The 22060-nt window shown below is 37.8% G+C and overlaps 2 protein-coding genes across 2 annotated transcripts; both read right to left on the reverse strand.

Annotated features, from left to right (window-relative positions):
- On the reverse strand, positions 1-8738 carry LOC130231700 (E3 ubiquitin-protein ligase TRIM39-like). The gene is made up of 8 exons (XM_056461079.1): positions 8609-8738; positions 6583-6654; positions 4285-4838; positions 4103-4198; positions 3915-4028; positions 3711-3831; positions 2393-2419; positions 1-2222 (listed from the first exon to the last, which is right to left on the reverse strand). Exons 2-8 carry the CDS (start codon positions 6650-6652, stop codon positions 1681-1683), a joined length of 1524 nt encoding a protein of 507 aa, XP_056317054.1. The 5' UTR covers positions 6653-6654; positions 8609-8738; the 3' UTR covers positions 1-1680.
- A 131-nt stretch (positions 8739-8869) lies between these two features.
- Positions 8870-21099, reverse strand: btr06 (bloodthirsty-related gene family, member 6). Its single transcript, XM_056461077.1, has 8 exons — positions 20969-21099; positions 16122-16201; positions 14567-15120; positions 14344-14439; positions 14037-14270; positions 13815-13953; positions 11299-11325; positions 8870-11179 (listed from the first exon to the last, which is right to left on the reverse strand). The coding sequence occupies exons 2-8, from the start codon at positions 16192-16194 to the stop codon at positions 10632-10634; spliced, it is 1671 nt and encodes a 556-aa protein (XP_056317052.1). The 5' UTR covers positions 16195-16201; positions 20969-21099; the 3' UTR covers positions 8870-10631.
- Positions 21100-22060: the final 961 nt, after the last annotated feature.

Raw genomic sequence — 22060 nt, forward strand, 5'->3', positions numbered from 1 at the left:
TTTCTGGTTTGGTTTTTATAGAAAACATTTTTACATTTAGTCATTTAGCAGACGCTTTTGTCCAAAGTGACTTACAACAGAGAAGGCTTTCAGCAATTCAACAAGAAGAGGCAATACAAGAATACATACAAGGAGTGCCAGTTACAATGTAACTTATTTGTGGGCAGAGCATTCAGTGTTAGAGTAAGACTGCTAGAGTTGTTGTTGTGAAAAAAGTAAGTGAAAAAGATGATTAGACATGTACATCAGTCCTAAATTGATCAAATGACAATCATATCAGTCATATTAAAAAAACTACTAAATTAGCACTTCACATGTAGATCATAATTTGAACGTTCATACACAGTAACCGGCCACTTTATTAGGTACACTTTATTACTAGTATCAAGTGGGACCCCCTTTTGCCTTTAGAACTGCCTTAATCCTTCATGTCATAGATTCAACAAGCTACTGGAAATATTCCTCAGAGATTTTGGTCCATATTGACATGATAGCGTCACGCAGTTGTAGCAGATTTCAAATCCCAAAGGTGCTCTATTGGATTGAGCTCTGGTGACTGTGGAGGCCATTTGAGTACAGTGAACTCATTGTGATGTTAAGAAATTCGTCTGATTGGTACTAATGGGTCTAAAGTGTGCCGAGAAAATATCCCCTACACCATTACACCATCACCAGCAGCCTAAACTGTTGATACAAGGCAGGATGGATCCATGCTTTCATGTAGTTAATGCCAAATTCTGACTCTACCATCCGAATGTTGCAGCAGAAATTGAGACTCATCAGACCAGGTGACGTTTTTGCAATCTTCTATTGTCCAATTTTGGTGAGCCTGTGTGAATTGTAGCCTCAGTTTCCTGTTCTTAGCTGACAGGAGTGGCACACGGTGTGGTCTTCTGCTGCTGTAGCCAACTCAAGGTTGGAGGTGTTGTGCATTCAGAGATGCTCTTCTGCATACCTCGGTTGTAACAAGTGGTTACTTGAGTTACTCTTGCCTTTATATCAGATCGAACCAGTCTGACCATTCTCCTCTAACCTCTGGCATCAAAAAGGCATTCACGCCCACAGAACTGCCGCTCACTTATATTTTCTCTTTTTCTGATCATTCTCTGTAAACCCTAGAGATGGTTGTGTGTAAAAATCCAAGTAGATCAGCAGATTCTGAAACACTCAGGCCAGCCCATCTGGCACCAACAACAATGGCACGTTCAAAGTCGCTTAAATCACCTTTCTTCCCCATTCTGATGCTCGGTTAAAACTGCAGTAGATCGTCTTGACCGTGTCTTCATACCTAAATGCATTGAGTTGCTGCCATGTGATTGGCTGATTAGAAATTTGCGTTAACGAGCAGATTTACAGATGTACCTAATAAAGTGGCCGGTGAGTTAATATTTCATACAAGAAAGAAAAAAAATTATGAAGAAAAAAGCAATAATAATAATAATATCCCACATATTTAAGGGTCTTTATCATAATAAAAAACATTCTTTACACATTTTTAGCCAAATTAATGAGTACATTTCACTGATTTTGCAGGCAAATGGTGTAGTTGCAGGATGTATCAGCAAGAGCTAACATGATCACAACATGAAGCTTGATTTAAAAATATGCATGATTGCCATTTTCAGATTCCTTGTTTACAAACTTATTAAAAATTGTCAATTGTATCTGAGGTGTGTAATTTTATTCACTGTAATTGACAGGTGAGATTATCAGTGGTACTGAATGTTTACTTTTACTGGTGAAACATGCACAGAAATAAGGATAAACCCTATTAATAAAAGATTGTCCAGTGAAAGAGAAGATATGAGATCTGGACTCCACATCGAAGAAGCAGACCAGACCGTCCTCATAATCCACAAACACACCAACCTTCTGCGGCTTCACATTTAGAGAGACCGCTGGATCAGCACAGGCCCAGTATTGATCTCCTTTCATCAGGGCCACACACCAGTGTCCATTCTCAGGACTCTGAATGATTTTTCCCTTCCTGTTAATTGATTCTCTGACCACTCCTAAACTCCACTCAGTCTTTCCCTTCACCTGCACCTCAAAATAAAATCTCCCTGAGGAGAATCCCTCTCTTCCTAGGACCGAAGGGCAATGATCAAACCTCTCTGGGATATCTGGGAGGTCTTGATAAATGTCTCCTTGTATCATTTGTTTTCCATCATCAGACAGGATGAGTTCTGGATAAGCTGTATCACGATCCAGAGTCACATCCACTTAGAGTGAGAGATCAGATAATACATTAAATGATTACTTGCATTACTGACAACAGAAATACTTTCACGTTTAATATTTAATAACATCTTTTGTACAGGCAAGCAACGTATCGAGAGTTTTATTGTTTGTGAAAGTATTAATATGTGAGTGAACAGATCAGTCACTGTACCTGCATACTGCTGTATCCTCCTCAACACTGTGAAGACAAAAAGTAATAACAGATGATGAAGAGATCTTAACATCCATGTCCTAAAAGCGGTGTGGTGCTCTAATAACCACATGACACAACACAGACACCCTCTAGTGCAGGGGTCACCAAACTTGTTCCTGGAGGGCCGATGTCCTGCAGATTTTAGCTCCAACCCTAATCAAACACACCTGAACAAGCTTATCAAGGTCTTACTAGGTATATTTGAAACACCCAGGCAGGTGTTTTGAGGCAAGTTGGAGCTAAACCCTGGAGGGACACCGGCCCTGCAGGACCGAGATTGGTGACCCCTGCTCTAGTGGCTAAAAATGACATGCTGTGTCTTTTAAGATAATGTCCATTACATTAAAAGCCCATTTGAAAAATACAGTATTGTATTTAAGTGACACGGTGTCTCAGTGGTTAGCACTGTCGCCTCACAGCAAGAAGGTCGCTGGTTCGAGTCCCGGATGGGTCAGTTGGCATTCCTGTGTGGGGTTTGCATGTTCTCCCCGTGTTCATGTGGGTGTTCTTCAGGTTCCACCACAGTCCAGAGACATACACTATAGATCAGGGGTGGGCAAACTCGGTCCTGGAGGGCCGGTGTCCTGCACAGTTTAGCTTCAACACTAATCAAACACACCTGAACAAGCTAATCAGTATCTGCAAGATCACTAGAAATCTATAAGCAGGTGTGTTTGATTAGAGTTTGAGCTAAACTGTGCAGGACACCGGCCCTCCAGGACCGAGTTTGCCCACCCCTGCTATGGATGAATTGAATAAACTAAATTGGCTGTAGTGTATGTGTGTGAATGAGTGTGTATGGGTGTTTCCCAGTACTGGGTTGCAGCTGGATGGGCATCCGCTGTGTAAAACATAAGCTGGTGGCGGTTCATTCCACTGTGGCGAGCCCTGATGAATGAAGGGAATACGCCGAAGGAAAATGAATACGTATTTATTTATTAGTCATTCAGGATTTGACCGATATGAAAGTATGATCGGATGATCTTTGGATAGGAAATTACTGACCCAATTTTGATATTTATCTTTGGTAAAAGGTTATATCACTAAGAAGCTGATTTTAAAAATGGTTCAGAGCCTGTTTCTCTGCAATACTTCAAATACAGTCATGATCTGAGAGGCAATGTCAAATTTCTGAACAGTATTAAACAGCATTATAACAATTTGTATTCACAGGGATCTGCAGTTACCCTCAAATACCCAGTTTGTCTCATACATTTTTAATTTACTCTTAAAACAGCATCTAATAATTAGAGTGTTGCATTTGATAGTAACCAACCAGTTTGACTGAGTTTCTGGTCCGGGGTTTCCTGTAGTTGAATCAGAGCTTTCCTCAATGTCTCCAAACTCACATCAGGCCAGCTCCTGCTGTTTGGTGGGCTGCGTATGGATGGGTAAATCTAAAGCAGAAGAGCGGAGAAATCATTCAGCAGGAGGAGTGTGAGTGTTGTCCTGTGATGTGAGCAGAAAGAGAAACACTGACCTGTAGGAGCTGAAGGTGATCCTCAGTGTGTGAGAGATGATCCAGTTCAGAGTTTCTTATCTTCAGCTCAGTGATTTCCTGCTGCAGCTCTTGAATCATCTCCTCATCACGTTTCTGAAATATACAGTTTAATTTTTTAAAGAGAAATCTAAACATCATCTATTAAATATTGAATATCTTCATATCACTTTTCTGAGTTCTGCCTCGTGTTTGATATCTTGAATCTTCTTGTTTCTGTCCTGGATCATCTTCTGCATGTCTCTCTGAATTTTTATCATCTGAGTCTACAGAGGGAAACACGAACACATTTGATCACTCAATGAGAACTTTGCTTTGAAGAAAAAAATTATATTTTATTAGTATCTCTCGCCTTTTTCACTTTACTCTCCACCTCTAGAGGAACAGTGTTGTGAGTCTTGTGCTCTCCATCAGTGCAAAACACACAAACACACATCTGATCATCTCTACAGAACAGCTCCAGAGGTCTCTCGTGTTTCTGGCATATGTAGTCCTTTATATTCTTCACAGGCTCCATCAGTTTGTGTTTCTTGAAGTTCGGGACTCTCCTATGAGGCTCCAGATGAGTTTCACAGTAAGACGTCTGACACACCAGACAGGACTTCAGGGCTTTCATCTTTCTCCCATCACAGATGTCACAGAGAACCCCAGATATTCGCAAGGTCAACCTTTGCTTAAAGAGTTGGGCAAGCTGTCTAAGCCCTGTGTTGATCTTCAAGTCAGGTCTATTACTGAAACTTTCTCTACACAATGGACAGTAGCAGTCCTGACTGTTCTCCCAGCTCTTGCTCAGGCAGCTCTTACAGAAGTTGTGTCCACATGGAGTGCTGACTGGATCAGTGAACACATCCAGACACACCGAACACTGAAGCTCCTCAAACAGAGGACTCATGGAGGATGACAGAGCTGAAGAGAAGAGAAAACATACCAATATATCATCTCCTGTGCTGATGTTCCAAATATGTATGTTAATATTAAGGGTCACACATGTGTTACACGTGTTAAAATGTGCGTATTGTGCTCAAATTGTTCTTCAAAATACTTTTGATGTTATTGGGGTGGGGTATGGTTGTGGATAGTGACTTAGAGTTATGTTTTAAATCTCTTAAAGAGGTAACGTATAGGGACTGCATGTATAGGACCACACAGATGCATTTTCATAAATAAAAGATATAATTACACACAGTGTTTTTAATAATCACAATCAAACATACAGTATGTGTGTACAGTATGTGCCTGATAAAGTATCTGTATAAAATTACACATTTAGTTAAGGCATAATAATACACTGTAATAGTAGACACCTACAGTAATATAAAGAAAATCTATATTACACTTTCAGAAAAAAAGGTACACGGTGGTACAAATAATGTTCCTTGAGGAACAGTTTTGTACCTTTGTAAAAGTTGTATCTTATATAGTACAGAAAAGACCTCTTATGATACTGCTCTGTAGCTTTTATGCTACAATTGAAATGAAGGTACACAACATGAGGGTTCGACAACTCCTTTATTACAATATCTATGAAAATAAATATTACTGGAAAGGCAAAGTGATTTTATGAATAGTTTCCAAATTAAAACATGAATCGTCATTTAAAGCATAAGTTTAAAGAAACTCATAAACATTCATTATTAACTTCTATAAAACAAAACAACTTTTAAAACAAAAATGTAACAAATATTGTAAACTAAACATTAGGGCATTTTAATGAACATTTGGTAAGCGTTTTCTGATAAATACAGTTTCATTATTGATATCCGCACCTTTTGGCGTTTGCTCACCACTACGCATGTGAGCTGGCAAAAGTGCCGCATATGCAAAGTGTTCGTGCAGACATTTTAGTATTGTAAAACTCATCAAACATTGTGCATCTTGTTACTTTTGCAAAATTCTATTTCTATTTTAAAACTAAGTAAATTAAATGAACTTTTACGTGAGTATGAAGGTTTTGTGTGAAAATTGAAGAAATAAAATGTTTGTATTGTACTTGGGAGAATGTGTTTCTGTAGCATTTTTGTGAAAAGTGTTGTGAAATGTTTAGCAGAATAGATTTTTTGATTTATGTTAAAGTATTTTTTATAATTTTAGTAAATTGAAATGGTGCATTTACACAAAAAGAAACTTTTTTGTAAACTGAAACATTGTTTAATAAATATATTTGATGTTTTATATCTACTGAAAATAAATTGATGCATTTTGGATAAAGCAAAATATCTTTAAATAGTTCTTGAAGGAACACATTTGCCCCTGTAAGGTACAAAGTGTCTTGTCACTGTAGTGGTACCTTCATGGATCAGATTTGTAATTTTGATAAAGGTACAATATTATATCTGCAGGTTTTAAAAACCAAAGGTACATTTTGGTTTCCTGTGGTACAAATCATGTCCTTAAAGGTACAAACTGCAATGGTACAAATTTGTTTCTTTGTCTTAAAGTACAATTCTGTTCCATAAAAAGGTACTGCCCCAGTGACAAGGGTTTGTACCTTCTTTAGTACAACATACCATTTTCTCTGAGAGTGTAAGTGATTTAGATACAAATTTGGGGATTATTTTTGACCAACGCAGTAGTAGCTTCCATCAAAAAAAGTGTTACTGAACAAGTCAGTTAAATGAATTACTTAATGACTAACTCAAAATAGACTCACAGAGAGAAATGTCCATGCTCAGTCTTCTGGTCTGTCGTATTGGTAATGGTGGTGGTAAAGAATTAGCCATTTCTGTTCATTTCCAAGAGAGAGAAAAAAGAAAATCACAACTTATAATTCATCCTAAAATTAGTTCTCCTCCTTGTTGCCCTCAAGTCATGCAATAAAATACACACACACACACACACACACACCCACACACACACACACACACACACACACACACACACACACACACACACACACACCCTGAAAGAAATGACTTTTTGGTGTGGTAAAATCTAATAAATTTACTCTCATAATGTTTAACTTGTAATATTAAGTGTCAAGGATAACTAGAATTTTTTAACTAAATATTACTTCATGTAATAAATGAAACGAGTGTAAAGAGTTAAAAATTAATATTCATTTACTTGTGATATTTAAATATTTTCTAATCATTGCAAACTTAGTAATATTAAGTACATTTTAATAATTGATATGTCGTAATGGATGAGTTGTTCCCAGAATGCTTTGAAGATAAAAGCAATCTTCGGTGTGTAAATTTAGAAGAAAGACTTGTTAGAGTTTAATCATCATTAGTTTGAAGATTAAGAAGAGTTTTGAGTAAGGGTTTTTAAGTTTTGCGGTTACCACCTTTCAGAAGAGTAGCACTCATGCTTTGGATCTTGGCATTCTTTTCAACATTAATGTTTGATGCTTCACTCAAAGAGCCATTGCAATCCTAACACTAATTTTGAGATCAGTAAGGGTTTTTAAAGTAAATTTGCTCTTGGGTTCAATTTGCTTAAACTTAAGTGAAATAACAAAATCCAAGTCAGTGGAAATGTGTGTTTTAACAAAACAAGTTATGCCAGATGAACTAATTTGTAACCAATAAGATTTATTAAAATTATTTTTATAAAAAAAAAAAAGCAGTATTCCTTTTGCTAAAACAACGACGAGATGATCCCAAGGTTTCCCTATCCTGGACCAGGCCGTATCCTGAGCAGCTACTGTGGTGGTCATGGAGGAGTAGAGAACATGAGCCTGATTCCTGTGGCACTCCAGGGACAGACGAGTCTTCGCTGAAGCCAGCTTCCAGCCTCCGCCGCTGAGACTGCAGCTCTGCATAAGACGTTTGGCCAGCGGAGAAATTAAAATGGTTCAAGGTTTTTTTTCTTCACTTCCGCCATTAGTGAAGTTTTTTTTTTCCCTCTCTGCTGTCGCCACTGGCTCGCATGGTTTGGGATCTGTAGAGCTGCGTATCGTTGGATTTGCTTTTCAGTGTTTAGACTCTCAGTGGTGATTTTTAAACCACACTGAACTGAGCTAAACTGAACTTAAACACTAAAAATGAACTACACTGTTCCAATTTACTACGACCTTTTATGTGAAGCTGCTTTGACACGATCTACATTGTAAAACCGCTATACAAATAAAGGTGAATTGAATTGAACTTGATTAATTTTAATAAAAAAGACTCCAAATTAAAGATAATCAATAAACTTTTACTTCATTAATTTAGGAGTTTTAGATTAGACATTAAGTAAATTTAACATGATATTGACAAGTTCATTGTATCTGATATAAGATTGTAAAATTTACCTGCAATTTGTTAGTGCAAATTGTTACGAGGATTTTTTAAAGTAATTCTTAAGATTTATATTTTTCAGTGTATGTGACATATAACTTACTGTAATGCCAGCACTACAAAAATAAAATATAGGTTATATAAATAAAATTCATTAATGTTTACAGCTCTTGCGTATTTTGTATTTCTAAAAGTAAGATCAATTGGCCTACATTTTTAAAATACAGAATAATTGTGTTCTGTCTATCCACAGTTTACCCTCTTGATGCTCTGAGATTTGTTATACGATGACAAGAACACTATAACCTTTTCAATCATACAAATAACACTTCTCATACATTTCCTATTAAACAAAGTAATAATAGCAATCTGGTATTGCCCATCCTAGTCAAATTAGAAGTGATCTCTGCTAAACCCTTTCAATAACACTGTAAGACAATTTCCATAACTCACCTGTGAGTGAATATCAGCTGTGTTCATAGAAAGTCTCGATAATTATTAAGGTTATTTCAAGTACAGTAATATCTTCATTTAAGACTGTTGTTCGGTAGTTGCACCTTCAGACATGTCAGATTTCCTCCCATATTTTCTGTACTTCAGACTTTGACCTTATGTAATAGTAGGTGTGTTTGTGTGTGCATCTATAAAGCTCCACAGGTCACCTCGCCTGTTACTCCTTTAAAGTGTTTTGTGTTTGACTAAAAAAAAATCAGCTTTGCAGTGTAGGTTTTTATTGTTACACTCAGTTTATCTCAGGAACCCAACACAAATTTTTTACATGTTTTACACAAAAATTTGTCTAACAAAAAGCAAAAAGCCTGTTTGTTGGCTGATAAATGTGAAGAGATTTGATGTCAAGGTCTTATTAGGACATTTAGTGCAAATGCATATATTTTGATGTGAAATTATAAACAAAGTACAAATTATAAAAAAAAATTTGAAACCTGCGTAAACCAGAAGTTGCGGAGACTTTTATATCAGTATGTTGATGTGCTTACAACTGAAACAGAATATCGAGTAGGGGGACGGGGCTTTGTGTTGCGAATCAATCCCTCGTAGCAAACTAACAGTAAGAGGGCCGAGGTTTAGGATATTAATATGCTGTTGCTATGGAAACCCTCAGGTTCATGTCAACAGAAGAATCGCCACTCCAAGGGTGGAGGGAAACAGTCAGACTTTGATATAAGATTACCAAAACAAAATATTTTTCAGTGAATTAACTGGCACGGATTAACTATTTACCTGAAGAATAACAATGTGAGCTAGCAAATAAACATTGTAATTTTGGATTTCACATGGACTTTAAAGCCAGAATTAGTATATATAGCATCAACTATATATACACACTCACCTGCCACTTTATTAGTCACAGCTGTCCAACTGCTTGTTAATGCAAATTTCTAATCAGTAAATCACATGGCAACAACTCACTGCATTTAGGCATGTAGACATGGTCAAGGTGATCTGCTGCAGTTTAAACCGAGCATCAGAATGGGGAAGAAAGGTGATTTAAGTGACTTTAAACGTGGCATGGTTGTTGGTGCCAGACGGGCTGGTCTGAGTATTTCAGAAACTGCTGATCTACTGGGATTTTAACACACAACCATCTACAGAGAATGGTCCGAAAAAAAGAAAATATCCATTGAGCGGCATTAGGACTGGTTCGAGCTGATAGAAAGGCAACAGTAAATCAAATAACCACTCGTTACAAGCAAGGTATGCAGAAGAGCATCTCTGAACGCACAACACAATGAACCTTGAGGCTGATGGGCTACAGCAGCAGAAGACCACACTGAGTGCCACTCCTGTCAGCTAAGAACAGGAAACTGAGGCTACAATTTGCACAGGCTCACCAAAATTGACAATAGAAGATTGGAAAAATGTTGCCTGGTTCGATGAGTCTCAATTTCTGCTGCAACATTCGGATGTTAGGGTCAGAATTTGGGGTCAGCATCATGAAAGCATGGATTCATCCTGCCTTGTATCAACGGTTCAGGCTGGTGGTGGTGAAATGGTGTGGGGGATATGTTTTTGGCACACTTTGCCAAAAACACACGTTGCTGACCATGTTCATTCCTTTATGACCACAATGGACCCATCTTCTTATGGCTACGTCCAGCAGGATAACGTGCCATGTCATAAAGCGCGAATCATCTCAGACTGGTTTCTTGAACATGACAATGAGTTCACTGTACTCAAATGGCCTCCACAGTCACCAGAGCTCAATCCAATAGAGCACCTTTGGGATGTGGTGGAATGGGAGATCATGGATGTGCAGCCGACAAATCTGCAGCAACTGCGTGATGCTATCATGTCAATTTGGAGCAATATCTCTTTCAGAATTTAATAATTCCAGTACCTTGTTGAATCTATGCCACGTAGGATTAAGAAAGTTGTGAAGGCAAAAGGTGGTCCAACATGATACTAGTAAGGTGTACATAATAAAGTAGCCAGTCAGTGTATTTAGGGTGTACATTTATTCAATGTATTTAACAGCTGAGATGATAAGCGGTGCTGAATTTTTACCTTCATAATTAATGCATGGGCTGAATAAAGGATAGAGTTTCTCATTGAAAGACTGTCCAGTGAAAGAGTAGATGTGAGATCTTGACTCAACATCATAGAAGGAGACCAGACCGTCTTCATAATCCACAAACACGCCAACCTTCTGTGGTTTTTCTCTTACAGACAGACGGACAGCTGGAGCATCAAAAGCCCAATATTCATTAAAATTCCTCAGACCCACAGCCCAGTATCCATGCTGAGGACTCAGTGTGATCTTTCCCTTCCTCTTAACAGATTCACTGGCCACTCCTAAATCCCATTTAGTCTTTTCTTTCACCTGCACCTCAAAATAAAATCTCTTCGAGGAGAATCCCTCTTTTCCTAGGACAGTGTTGCAGTGATCATATCTCTGTGGGTTGTTTGGGAGATTTTGTTTAGTGTCTCCATGTCTCACTTGTTTCCCATCTTCTGACAGGATGAGAAATGGATTAGCTGTATCAGGATCCAGAGTTACATCCACTGAGAATAAGAGATCAGAGAATATAAATCACATCTTCACAATACAATATTAATAATGTTTTGGAATATTTATTGTTTGTAAAGGTTTTTGAAACTATTACTGTGATCTGTCACTGTACCTGCATAGTGCTGCATCCTCCTCAACACTGTGAAAATAAATAATAATAAGAGATGATATTGTTAAATTCATGTTGTATAAAAATGTTCACCTAAATATATCAATATATATGTTTCTGGAGATTAAATTGCAAACTATGTAGCCAGAAGTACGTATGGCTGCATTTCATCTTTAAAACAAACGCTACGGGGTGGTATGACGCTGTTCCTTTTCGTGCTGACCGGTTACCTCCGTATGGACAGCTTTCCCGCTGTTACTAGTTTGTTCAGTAGCTCACCATGGATGTTGGTGGACTTGAGATGCAGAGAGGAGATGACCACACTGACGGGATTTGAGTCCGGTGAAGAATAGTTTCAGAAAGCAGGTAAAACAAAAACAGAATCCATCAAATAAACGAGTAAATAACAGGGTGAGATTGTGGTAAAAATGAGGGCTTTTCTTTTTCTGGATTGCTTTAAATTGCAATTTGGAAAAGGGTGAGCGGGTCAATCGGTGCTTTTGAAAACACTATTGGTTGGGTTTAGAGAAGGAGGTGGGTGGGTCAGTCGATTGGTAGGTCAGTCAGTCGACATCGGCCTCTGGTGGATTTGCGTAAGAACAGCAGGCACAAATGGTACTCGCGAGAGAAATTTGAGATCTGAAAAAGCGTACACAGCGACCTCTAGTGGATTCGCAAAAACAAAATGTATCCAGAAATGTATATAGAGGTACGTTTTCAGAATGAGCCTGGGTTGGATAGTCTTTATAGCTGATATTATATTTAAATATAGGCTCAAAACACAGGTTAATACAAATCAATGTGCAAAGAAAATTTCCACTCAATCTCACTATTTGCTCACCCTTCAATTGTTTGAGCTTCTTTTTTCTGTTAAACACAAATAAGATATTTTAAAGTTCGATATTTTACCCATTGACATCTATAGTATGAAAAACAAATACTATGGAAATCAGAATTTCAGCTTTCTTTAAAATATCTTCTTTTGTATTCAACAGATGGAAGAAAAAACAGGTTTGAAACCTATTTTGGGTGAAGTATACTTAACCACAATGTCAGGACACACACATAATATTTTTCTCTCTAACATGATTCCAAAGATTCTTAGTGCACACAATTTGTATGGTTTACACCACATACACTACAAATTACCTTTTAAAAACAGGCTTCAATAATTCACACTCAGCTGATGATTTATACATAGCTTGTTTGGCATGCTGTCCCAGGAGAGAGCCCTGAGTTCAAGGGATCCTCGGCCCAGGGCGAGGGGAGATTGAGCTCAGATCAATCTCAAAACACCCCCGCTGCTGAGGCTAAGGTGAACTTCCTGAGAGTAAGACATTTAGAAAAAAGACTAAGGCTTATTTTGTCTATAATATAGAGCATATTTGGATGGTGGGAGGAAACCGGGGAACCTGGGGGAAACCCACACGGACACGGGGAGAACATGCAAACTCTGCACAGAAATACCAGATGGCCCAGCGAGGACACGAAGCATGAGGACACGAATTGGTATTCATGCTGTGAGGCACCAGTGCTAGTCACTGGGCCACCGTGCCGCCCATTTTGGATAAAGGTGGAAGAAGGGGAGGAGGGGGGTTTCTTCCAGACGAAGGTAGTTCTAGAAAGGAAATGAGGATATACACAGTGACTTGGGATCCTTTGATTGGACGATCGGGATTAGCTAATGTGGGCCAGCTGGGTCAATCGTGAGCATGTGCTCCTCTTGAAATTAGTTTAATATTAAACTTCACTGAATAAAAAATGTTTTAAGCATATATTTAACTTTTTTATTTTCGATGACTCAGGTTAGATTTTGTTTTCTACCAGTGCTGGACTGAATTTTTTCATTCATATTAACCTGCTGCACTGAGATTTGACTGACTGATCGACCAACCAATACTCCCACCCACCCCCTTCCCTAAACCCAACCGAAAGTGTTTTCAAAAGCACCCATTGACCCGCCCACCGTCTTCCCTAAACCCAACCGACAGCATTTTGAAAAGCGATCCAGAAAAAGGAAACCCCTTGCGGCCGCCTGGATTTTACCACGTTTTCAGATCTTACCACGTTCTCACCCGGTTGTTTACTTGTTTATTTTATTTTTTATCTTTTGTTTTACTTGCTTTCTGAAACCGTTATTCGCCGAACTTGAACCCTGTCATCGTGTCAACTCCTCTCCACCTCCCAAGTCCGCTGACTTACATGGTGAGCTACTGGGCAAACTGGTAACAGCGGAAAAGCCGTCCATACAGAGGTAAGCGGTCAGCTGGTAGCACAAAAAGGAACAGAAGCCATCGGCAGCGTCTTACCGTCTCGTAGCATTCAGTTAAAAGAGAAAATGCAGACATACATACGTCTGGCTACATAATTGGTGCTCTCCAGAAATGTAGAGGGGGGTACGTATTCACAATGAGCCTGTGTTGATATAGAAGCTCCAGAAGGATTAAAAGAGCACTGACCAAGCCTGAGACATCTAAGACACGGTGCGATGGGTCTTTTTGTATTTGAAATTGATCTACCTGTTTGACTGAGTTTCTGGTCCAGAGTTTCCTGCAGTTGAGTCAGAGCTCTCCTCAGAGTCTCTACACTCACATCAGCGTTCACACTGATCTCAGGCCAGTTCCTGATGTTTGGTGGGATGCATATGGATGGGTAAATCTACAGCAGAAGAGAGGAGAAATCATTCAGCAGGAGCAGTGTGAGTGTTGTCCTGACTTGTGAGCAGAAAGAGAGACACTGACCTGTAGGAGCTGAAGGTGATCCTCAGTGTGTGAGAGATGATCCAGCTCAGAGTTTCTCATCTTCAGCTCAGTGATTTCCTGCTGCAGCTCTTGAATCAGCTCTTCATCCTGTTTCTCTGCTGCTTTCTGCTTCTCCTCCACCATCTCTAGTAGCTCGGCCTGACATCTCTCAATGGAGCGCATTAAATCACTTAAGAGCTCAACAGTGGACGCTTTCTCTTGCTCTGTGCTTTTCTGAAACATACAGTTATATTTTATTAAAAGAAATCTACACACCATCCATCAAATATTGAGCATTTCATTTCACCTTTCTAAGTTCTGCTGAGTGTTCGATGTCTTGAATCTTCTTGACTCTGTCCTCGATCATCTGCTGCAAGTCTCTCTGAGTCTTCATCATCTGAATCTATATAGAGATAGTCACACAGACACACACACAATTACTCATTGATGATTTTACATCTAACAGAAGAGCTTTCTAACATTTCAACCAAGTTATCAAAGTAAGTTTTCCTATTGGGAGTAACTCATGCCTTCTTCTCTTTACTCTCCATCTCTAGAGGAACAGTGTTGTGAGTCTTGTGCTCTCCATCAGTGCAAAACACACAAACAAACATCTGATCATCTCTACAGAACAGCTCCAGAGGTTTCTCGTGTTTCCGGCATATGTAGTCCTTTATATTCTTCACAGGCTCCATCAGTTTGTGTTTCTTGAAGTTCGGGACTCTCCTATGAGGCTCCAGGTGAGTTTCACAGTAAGAGGTCTGACACGTCAGACAGGACTTCAGGGCTTTCATCTTTCTCCCATCACAGATGTCACAGAGAACCCCAGATATTCGCAAGGTCAACCTTTGCTTAAAGAGTTGGGCAAGCTGTCTAAGCCCTGTGTTGATCTTCAAGTCAGGTCTATTACTGAAACTTTCTCTACACAATGGACAGTAGCAGTCCTGACTCTTCTCCCAGCTCTTGCTCAGGCAGCTCTTACAGAAGTTGTGTCCACATGGAGTGCTGACTGGATCAATGAACACATCCAGACACACTGAACACTGAAGCTCCTCAAACAGAGGACTCATGGAGGATGACAGAGCTGAAGAGAAGAGAAATAATACATATATATAGAATATAGATAGAATATATCACCTCCTGTTCATTTTTACAGATATTACAGCCTGATCTCACGAGAAAACGTAAGTATTTTACGTTTTGTCAGTTTAGTGGATAATTCGTACGAATTCGTACGAGTTCATTCGTACGAAATTGTATGATTTTAAAAAGGAGGCGTGGCACCAAACCACACCCCTAAACCCAACCGTCATTGGGGGATGAGCAAATCGTACTAAATTGTGCGAATTAGATCGTGCGAATTCATACGAATTAGCCACTAATCAAAAAGTTACGAATTGCCGTGAGATTGTGTTGGATATTATACAGTGTCGATGTTAGAAATATTCACTACATACAAATGTTAATATAAAGGGTGGCACTTTATATTAAGCACATTTAAACTGAAAACTGAACTGACACTGTTTCAAATCACTATAATCTTCTATGTGAAGCTGCTTGGACACAATCTACATTGTAAAAGCGCTATAGAAATAAAGGTAAATTGAATTAAATTTTACTATTTCCAAAAGTGTAGTATAACATACTTATTGTACTTTTCCTGTTATTGTGTTGGGATATGGTTATGGTATTAGGATAATGTTGGGTCACAGAGATGTATTTACAGACAATAATGAAAGATATAATCATACAGATATCATTTTAAATCGAACCATAATAATAATAATAATAATAATAATAATAATAATAATAATAATAATAATAATAATAATAATAATAATAATAATAATAATAAAGCATATACACATAATAAATGCCCTTTATAAAATTATACAATTAGTTAAGGCATACTATTATATAGTAGTAAAGCTACCTAATATACATAGATCAATAATAATTGATTTAGATACAACATTGGCAATTGTTGTTTATGTCTTTGACCAACACAGTGAACAAAAAGAGTAAATGTTGCTGAACAAATAGCTTTAAATGATTTGTTTAATGACTAACTAAAGATAGACTCACATGGAGGTTCATCTTTACTGCATCTCCTGGTCTCTGTTGGTCGCTTTGGTAATGTTGGTAAAGACTCTGCCATTGCTTTTCTGCATTTTCCGGAAAATAAATGGCAACACATTTAATTTCATCCTAAAAGTGGTTCCCATTTTGTTGCCTCAAGTCTAGTAACAAAAGCCAGTCTTTATATAACTTTAACATCCTACTACTTCAATTGTATTTTTACTATTTATTATTAATGTGACATCTATATTAATGGAAGTCCCAACACTTTCTCTACTTCGAAATGCACCCGCAAACGCAAATGACCTTGATGTAGTAACCACCAGTATGGATGCCATCTTTACTAGCACTTTAAATACTGTGGCACCCATCAAACTAAAAAAGGCTAGAGAGAATAAAACTACACCATGGTATAATAGTCATACCCGTGCTCTCAAAACAGCAACCCGTGCCCTGGAACGTAAATGGAAAAAAACTAATTTAGAAGTCTTTAGAATTGCATACAAAGACAGTATGTCCAGCTATAGGAGGGCTTTAAAATCTGCCAGGGCTGAGCACCTCCGCAAACTGATAGAAAATAATCAAAACAATCCTAGATTCTTATTTAACACCATCGCTAAATTAACAAATAATCGGTCATCTTTGGAACAAAACGTTCCACCGCAAATTAGTAGTGATGACTTCATGAATTTTTTCAGTGATAAAATAGAAGGCTTTAGACAGAAAATAGGAGATATTAAACTTTCTGCACCGCCTTATACTTCAGATCCAGTAAACACGTCTCTGAATCTAAATAACCTACAGTGCTTTAAAATCATAGAACAGGAAGAGCTAGACAAAATTATAAATAGCTCTAAATCAGCTACGTGTATATTGGACCCAATTCCAACAAAGTTACTGAAAGAATTGCTACCTGTTATAGGAGAACCTCTTCTTAACATTATCAACTCTTCTTTATCTTTAGGCCATGTTCCAAATCCTTACAAGTTAGCTGTTATTAAACCTATTATTAAGAAACCACAACTGGAACCCAGCAACTTAGCTAATTATAGGCCTATTTCAAACCTTCCATTTATATCTAAAATACTAGAAAAAGTTGTTTCTGCTCAATTATGCTCCTTTCTGCAGACTAACAATGTTTTTGACGTGTTTCAGTCAGGTTTCAGAGCTCATCACAGTACAGAAACTGCATTAGTGAAAATAACCAACGATTTACTCTTAGCTGCTGACCAAGGGTGCATCTCGCTATTAGTTCTACTCGATCTTAGTGCGGCATTTGACACCATTGACCATGGTATCCTTATTAATCGCTTAAAGTCTACAGGTGTCCAGGGACATGCCCTACAATGGTTTAAGTCATACTTATCTGACCGTTACCAGTTTGTAAATATAAATGGACAGCCTTCACAAATCAGCCCAGTAAAATACGGGGTGCCTCAAGGATCAGTTTTAGGCCCTTTACTGTTTACAATATACATGCTACCCCTGGGAGACATTATTAGAAGACATGGGATCAGCTTTCACTGCTATGCAGATGATACTCAATTATATATTTCAACTAAACCTGACGAGACGTTTAATCTGTCCAAGCTAACTGAGTGTATTAAAGATGTTAAAGACTGGATGACCAACAATTATCTTCTCTTAAACTCAGACAAAACAGAATTATTACTTATTGGGCCTAAATCCTGTACACAGCAGATCTCACAACTCGATCTACAATTAGAGGGATACAAAGTTAGCGTTAGTTCTACTATAAAAGATCTGGGTGTCATATTAGACAGCAATTTAACTTTTAAAAATCATATTTCCCATGTCACAAAAACTGCTTTCTTTCATCTGAGAAATATCGCTAAGTTACGAAGTATGCTATCCATCTCAGATGCAGAAAAGCTAGTCCATGCTTTTATGACTTCTAGGCTGGACTACTGTAATGCTCTGTTTGCTGGCTGCCCAGCATCCTCTATTAACAAACTTCAATTAGTACAAAATGCAACTGCCAGAGTTCTAACCAGGTATAGAAAATTTGATCACATCACCCCAATTTTATCCTCCTTACACTGGCTGCCTGTTAAGTTTCGTATTGAATATAAAATATTGCTTCTTACATATAAAGCTCTAAATAATCTAGCTCCTGCTTATCTAACCAATCTTCTGTCTCGCTACAATCCAACTCGCTCTTTAAGATCTCAAAACTCAGGGCTTCTGGTAGTACCTAGAATAGCAAAGTCGAGTAAAGGAGGTCGAGCCTTCTCATTTATAGCTCCTAAACTCTGGAATAGCCTTCCTGATAACGTCCGAGGCTCAGACACACTCTCCCAATTCAAAACTAGATTAAAGACCTATCTGTTCAGTAAAGCATACACTTAGTGCACCACTTAGGGGGCTTCCACACAGGTTATGCATCTTGCTGATATACACTGTGAACATCAGCTACGCTAATTATTTTCTTTATTCTCCATTTCCACCTGGGGATACTCTTCCCGAGGCCCTCAGACTATGCAGAGTCACTGATTCGATCCAAGACCAACGACGAGATGATATCAAGGTTTCCATATCCTGGACCTGGCCGAATCCTGAACAACTACTGCGATGGTCATGGAAGAGTGGAGAACATGAGACTGTTTCCTATGACGCTCCAGAGACAGACGAGTCTTCGCTGAGGCCAGCTTCCAGCCTCCGCCACTGAGACTGCAGCTCTGCACAAGACGTTGGCCAGCGGAGAAATTAAAATGGTCGTGCCCAACTGAGCCTGGTTTCTCTCAAGGTTTTTTTTCTTCACTTCCGCCTTTAGTGAAGTTTTTTTTCCCTCTCCGCTGTCGCCACTGGCTTGCATGGTTCAGGATCTGTAGAGCTGCGCATCGTTGGATTTGCTCTTCAATATTTGGACTCTCAGTAGTGATTATTAAACCACACTGAACTGAGCTCAACTGAACTGAACTTAAACACTACAAACTGAACTACACTATTCCTATTTAATGTGACCTTTTATGTGAAGCTGCTTTGACACAATCTACATTGTATAAGCGCTATACAAATAAAGGTGAATTGAATTGAATTGAATTGAATTGAAGTACTCCACAAATAAGATTTTAGATCATATAAATAATATTAATTCATGATTACAGCTTTTAGCTGGAAGGGCATCCGCTGCGCAACACATATGCTGTATAAGTTGGCGGTTCATTCCTCTGTGGCGACCCCTGATTAATAAAGGGACTAAGCCGGGGGAAAAAAATGAATGATTACAGCAATTAATAAGTGTTTTGCATTAAAAGTCAAATAAATTGGACAGCATCATTACAATTCAAGAGGTGCAGTTTGTGTTCTGACTATCAGCAGTTCACACTCTTGCTGCATTGAGTTTTATTTTAAAGTAATATGAATTTAGTAAGATTTTCAATCCAACAAATTCCATACATTTCTTGATAAATAAACTCATAAGGTCACACGGTAACACTTTACAATAACAGTACATAAATAATGATGTATTAATATGTAAACGAAACATTATTCTGAACTAATGATGAGTTAAGGGGCACACACTAATCATGAATTAACTTTAACTACAACATGAGTCACACGAGTTCATTACTACCTCAATTACTTGTTAGTACATGTTGTTAATTAATGTATTAATTAACATTTAAGTCAAAGCTAAATGTAACCAACATGATCTCATGAGTGCTTAATGTATAGTTATGTAATGACTTTACTTGAAGGGGCACATTATCATGAACTCATCCTTAACTACTCCTGTTCATGCTGATGTTGACAGAACACTTTTCTACTGTTATTCAGTGTAAACTCACTAGCTGGACATGCATTAAGAGTTCATGAGTAGTTAAGAATGGGTTAACGATAATGTGCCCCTCTAAGTAAAGTGACAACGTAATTATACATTAACATATCATGAGTTTATGATGGTTAAATTTAGCATAAACTAATGTGGTATTTAATACATTAATAAACAAACTATCACGTACTAACAAGTAATTTAGGTAGCTGTTATTGACACATGAACTCGTGACTCGTGTTAAAGTTAATTCATGATTAGTGCGTACCCTAACTCATCATCATAATAAAGTAATGTTTAGTTTACATATTAATACATCATTATTCATGTACTGTTATTGTAAAGTGTTACCGGTCACACTTTATATTGGGTGACCTTACCTAATATGTACTTACATTGAAATGAATAATTTGCTACAATGTACTTATCGTGTAAATACATGTTTTTATATTGTACTTTTGATTAAATACCTACATGTATTAATTAATTTCTGTAATTACACTGTTGACCATCCCTTACAGCTTAACTCATCCTTAAAGCTACCCATACCACCAAACCTGTCCCTAAACCTACCCGAATTCCCTCTCAAAAGAACCAGAAGTCTTCTGCAATACATTATAAACACAGTAAGTAAATTGTATTTATTTTATGATGCATGTACATAGTAGTTGAGGCAACCTAATATAAAGTCGGACCACTTATAATAATAAAAAACGTGCTTTAATCTGGTATGTTTTTATATTGTACTTATGACTGATTAAATGCCTTGATGTAATTACACTGCTGACCATCACTTACACCCTAACTCATCCTTAAACCTACCCATAGCACCAAACCTGTCCCTAAACCTACCCGAATTCCCTCTCAAGAGAACCAGAAGTCTTCTACAATACATTATAAACACAGTAAGTATGTTGTATTTATTTTATGATGCATGTACATAGTAGTTGAGGCAACCTAATATAAAGTCGGACCACTTATAATCATAACAATAATAAAAAACATGCTTTACTCTGGTATTGTTCATCTTATTGAAACAGACATAGATTAAACTTACCTGTGAGTGAATATCAAAGGTGTTTACATGTGGTATGTATCAGAAATGCTCAATAATTAATAGTAATTTAAAAGATAATGTTATTTAAGATTGTTGTTCGGTAGTTGCACCTTCAGGCATGTCAGATTTCCTCCCATATTTTCTGAACTTCAGACTTTAACCTTATATCAGGTGTGTTTTGTGTGGCTGCACATCTATAAAGCTAAACTGATTACCTGTCCTGTTAGTATTATAAAGTAACACTATTAATTCATTCACACCATACAAAGCAGAATAAAATGCCATGCAAAGCAGAGTTTTCCAGAAAGCAAAACTTATTGTGTTTATTATATAAAGTTGAGTATTACATGTTTTATAGTTTGATTCAGTGCATCTCAGGAAGCCAAATGAAGGTTTGATGTTCTTCAACTTTTCTGTGATGTTTTACAGTGCCTTTTAGATAAAAAAAAAGCACTGTTGAACCGTTTTCACATTTCCAGGTCTTCTCAGTAGTGGAAGTCATCATAGTTGAGTAAACTTAGAGCGCAGATTATAATGGGAGAGTACAACAAATGTAAATAATGAAATAATAAAAGAAAAACTCAATGATGGTCAATTTAAAGACTTTTAGAAAAAAGAAAAATAGCAACTGATAATGTTGCGTACCGCTATATATATTTCTGAAGAGCGCCAAATACGTACACAGGATGTACATTGTTTTTCAGTTTTTGTTTTCGTGAATCCACTAGAGGCCGCTGTGTATGCTTTTTGAGATGTCAAATTTCTCATGCGATTGCCATTTCCCCCTGCTGTTCTCATGTAAATCCACCAAAGACCGCTAAGTAAGCTTTTTGAGATCTCAAATTTCTCTCGCGAAGGCCATTCGCACATGCTCTTTTCACGTAAATCCACCAGTGGCCGCTGTTGACTGACTGACTGACCGATCGACTGATCCACCCTTCTCCTTCACTTAACCCAAAAAGCACCCAAAAGCACAGATTGACCCGTCCACCCAATTCCCTAAATCCAACCGACAGTTTCAAAGAGCAATGCAGAAAAATAAAAGCCCTCGTCTGATTTTTACCACATTTTGAAATTATACCACATTCTCAC

This window comes from Danio aesculapii, chromosome 7 (genome assembly GCF_903798145.1).
Source record: "Danio aesculapii chromosome 7, fDanAes4.1, whole genome shotgun sequence".
NCBI classification, from domain to species: domain Eukaryota; kingdom Metazoa; phylum Chordata; class Actinopteri; order Cypriniformes; family Danionidae; genus Danio; species Danio aesculapii.